This window comes from Poecilia latipinna, unplaced genomic scaffold (genome assembly GCF_001443285.1).
Source record: "Poecilia latipinna isolate Pla-1442-1.1 unplaced genomic scaffold, P_latipinna-1.0 Scaffold2699, whole genome shotgun sequence".
Taxonomy (NCBI): Eukaryota; Metazoa; Chordata; class Actinopteri; order Cyprinodontiformes; family Poeciliidae; genus Poecilia; species Poecilia latipinna.
This window is the reverse complement of record NW_015115315.1, coordinates 140,793-144,747: the sequence shown is the minus strand read 5'-3', so window position 1 is coordinate 144,747 and position 3,955 is coordinate 140,793. Positions and strand designations below refer to the sequence as shown.

Sequence of the window (3,955 nt, the reverse complement as noted above, 5' to 3'; positions counted from 1 at the left end):
GCTTAGCCTGGCGGCGGGGCTAGTAAAGCATGGCGGGCCGCCAGGCTTATAATACACTGGGGGAAACCCTGTAGTGGGAATGTGGCCATGATGCTGCTTCCAGGGTTCAGGACGAGACAAAACAGAAACATTTCCTATCTAAGTTTGCTTCACTCATTTAATATCTTGTCAATTAATTATTAATATTATGCAAACTTGAGATAAATGGTCAAATATCCTCCTAAGATAAAAATATTACCTTTCTTAATGTCATAGTTTTAGTCTTTACTCATCGGTCACAACACTACAAGTTCACAAAATAAGCATGACCAGCAAATACTAATAAAATATAGGATAATCTTTTTAAAATTGTTGATAAATACCACAAAATAACCATACTGGGAATACAAATCTAAGAGAAATTGACTTTTTTTTTACCTGATCAGGGAACTTGCGAATGCTCTCCACCAGATACTGATATGACTTCCAGTCTCCAGCGATCACCTCTCCTAAAACTGGGATGACCTGGAAGCTGTACGCATCGTAAAGTCTGAGAAGTGAAAAGTAGTAAAACGTTATCATTTCAGCTCAAAAGAAATTAAGCTCTAAATCTTTCAAATGTTCCAAACATCCAGCCCCATCCAATCAAACACAGGGTTACATTTAACAATGCTACTTACTTTGCAAGAACAGGATTAGTCACTTTGCTGAACTCTAAGCACATGAATCTTCCACCGGGCTTCAGGACACGCAGAGCCTCTTGAAGGGTCTACAAACAATAATAAATAAATTATTAACAAGTTATTCATCATTATATAAATAATATTTGTTAGCTTTGTATAAAATCTGTCAGTATTTTGTCAAGACCTAGTTTGAGAACCACAGATCTAACTGGACAGTCCTGATCTCAAAGTGAAATTGTCTCTTTTTTGAATGAATGTGCATTTATATGTGTTCTTTGTCAGGAACTCCAAAAAATAATTCCATATATAAGTTGGATAAAACCAAACGTTTTTATTTGGTTAGTTACCGTCAATATCTTATAAAAACAAATACAAATTTGACAGAGGATTGAGAAATATAACCTGTAAACATTTTTCTGTACATTTAGATTTTTCCCACACTTCAAACGTGGAAAATGCTAAAAGCAAATTCAGCTTTTCTAAGAATGTGCATATAAGTAGCATTTATTCAATAAAGCTTAAAAAGGATGATATATCCTAGAATAAAAATAAAAATTTTAGGCATCTGAATCACAGTTTTCCACATAAAATTAGTTTTCAGTTAATGCTTCAGCTGTGGGTAGTTCACAAGATATAAGGCTTTATCAACAACAAAGCATTTCCCCAGCATCCACACAACAGAAAATATTTAGTTTTCATGATCATAAAAAAAATTCTGTGAAAAATTTAACTTAAACGTAGAAAGCCACAGCCATATTTTTTTCATATTCAGTTATGTTACTCACAGCTTGTGTCACTATATGACAAAAGAGTGATATTGTTTAGAGATCCTAAATAAATAGGAAATTGAAACTGAATTGAAATTGAGAAATAGTTCCTGCAAGAAAAGGTAGAGATATGACATAAACTAGAAGCTGTTTTATTTTATAGCAAATTAAAACTTAATATGACAAAGGTATTAAGTACCAGCTGTAAAACACAGCATATAGATCACATCTGATAACCTTTGACCTAAAAAAATGTCAATTTCAATCTTTCAATTTTCACTTGGTTTAAATTTGGCCATGAAAAAGAGGTAAAATTAATCCTGTTTTTACTAAAAGACTGTAGTCTTATGTGTTTAAAGTAGAGTTATTGGGTGCAATTTCTCCAGGTTTTCATCATTTTCCCGGTTACCTGATCGATATGAGTGACGTTTCGGATGCCAAAGGCGATGGTGTAAATATCAAACTGGTCATCATCAAAGGGCAGCTCCTCTGCATCTCCCACCACCCATGACAGCCCTGGTACACAGAGGCAATCAACAAACTGCAGCGTTTCATCAGCTGAAGTGAGTCTTTCACAGTGCTACCTTTTATTAAAATTCTGATCTGCTTTTACGGAAATCACACCAACTCAACACCTGCACTGGTCTGAAGCCTACCCGATGTGATGCCCATGCTGTCTGCTCTCTGTTTGCCCATTTTCAGCATCTCCTTGTTGATGTCACAAACAACGGCCCTGGACTCCTGGGGCCTGTCCTCAGTGGGATACTTGTCAGAAATGTCCTGCCATGATGGGGTCTGGCTGGAACCCGCTGTTCGCCGCTTCTGTCTCTCTTGCTGATACAAAACGTAGTCCAGGAAACGAAAAGAAATGTCGCCTGGAGGTGGAAAAAGGCACAAGATGCAAATCTGATGCCAGCGGAGGATTCAGCTGGATGATCAGCAAACTTGTGTCTACCTGTTCCACCGGCCACATCGAGGAGCCGAGCGCCAGGCTGCGGGTGCATGACGTGCAGCAGCATGTCCTTCCACAGCCGATGAATGCCAAGGCTCATGGCATCATTCATGACGTCATATTTCTGTGCCACATTCTCAAACACCTTGTAGACTGAAATTAAAAACAAAAAGGACAAACTGTTAAAGTCAAAGCTTCAGCAACTAAATAATAATAATAATAAAAAAAAAAGATTATGGAGAGTTTTGCCATATTACCATGCTAGCTAATCATAATGAGCAAAGTGTCAGAACCAAGGCTAAAGAAGAAGTTAGAAACAAATAACATCTAAATGTAAGAACTAATTAGCTGCCTTTTGCATTATGTTACATTTCTCTTTTTTTTCATAGGAATGAGCTTTAGTCAAGAACTTAAATTTAAGTTGCTATTTTAAAACCACAGAAATGCTCAGTCAAACATTTTTTATTGAAAGCTCATTAAACATATTCAAATCTTTTGAACATGTTTATAATATAAGAACAACTATTCTTATATCATATTTGTTTTGGGAGATTTATGGGGAGTGTGCAGTTACATGCTACATTTTGTTTCAGATCTTATCATTTTAAAGTACTTTATAAATAAAGTTGGTAGGTCATCTGACCTTTGTGTTGTGACGGTTATTCTATAAATGTCTTGCCTTCTGCATATGAATATGATCATAATACTCTGTGTTTTGTTTGCTTAGGTACTTTCATTAAGCATAACCAGTCAGTCAATTGAGAACTGGAATAATTTAACTGATTTTAATAGCAAGTACTTTGTAAATATAAACAATTTTAACTTGGTTATCTTGTATTTAGTAAATATGATGGGAGATTACATATTTGCAGTTTATATGATCCTGCATTAGCTCAGATACTGGACTGAGCTCTAGAGAGCTGTCAAGTTTAAAATTAAGATAATTAAAGTATAATCATAATGCTAAATTATAAGCCGAATTTTCAAACAAATCCTCAAGATTCAAAAATCTCCACCGAACTCTTCCTAAAGGTTTACCACGAGAGAAGAAATAAGGGTGAAAAGCTATAAACAACAGAATTTCTAACGGACTTCTGTGAGCGGTCGTCCTGTCTTCACTGACTTACCTCTCTTCGCCTTTTCTGCCTCGGGCACCGTTTCAAACCCGAAGTGTGTGCTTCTGTCCTCTGCTGTGTCGCTAATGCAGCGAGAGGAAGACGGGCCCAAACAACAGCCTGGGCGGCATGAAACAGTGGCAGCTGAAGAGGTAACGCTTTTGTGGGAAAGGCGAGCCAGGCGACGGACCAACAGCCTCACGGACGCCGCCATGTTGCCAAGTTGCGCAACCTAGCTCTTCTTCCTCTGATGAACATGCTGCAAGTGAAGATGAATTGCTGCTGCTCTCTACTGGCCATCTGTAGAACTGCAATTAAATGTTAAATTCTAATCAGGTGTTTGGTTTAACGTTGCAGTCGTTTCACTAAAAACCTTGAGTCAATCGAGATCAAATTAATTGGGGCCTACCATAGCAATGCATAGGAGAGCATTTCAATGTTAATCAGTTAGCATCTTAT

General features: G+C 37.1%; 1 protein-coding gene across 1 annotated transcript in view; it reads right to left on the bottom strand.

Annotated features, from left to right (window-relative positions):
• Positions 1-3,755, bottom strand: part of coq5 (coenzyme Q5, methyltransferase) — an 8,620-nt gene extending 4,865 nt beyond the window's left edge. Inside the window, exons 1-6 of the mRNA XM_015020998.1 lie at positions 3,509-3,755; positions 2,385-2,534; positions 2,086-2,304; positions 1,839-1,945; positions 660-748; positions 418-529 (exon numbers count right to left, since the gene is read on the bottom strand). Coding sequence (XP_014876484.1) covers positions 418-529; positions 660-748; positions 1,839-1,945; positions 2,086-2,304; positions 2,385-2,534; positions 3,509-3,710 — 879 coding nt within the window. The 5' untranslated portion in view covers positions 3,711-3,755. The remainder of the gene's footprint in view (positions 1-417; positions 530-659; positions 749-1,838; positions 1,946-2,085; positions 2,305-2,384; positions 2,535-3,508) is intronic.
• Between the last annotated feature and the right edge of the window lie 200 nt (positions 3,756-3,955).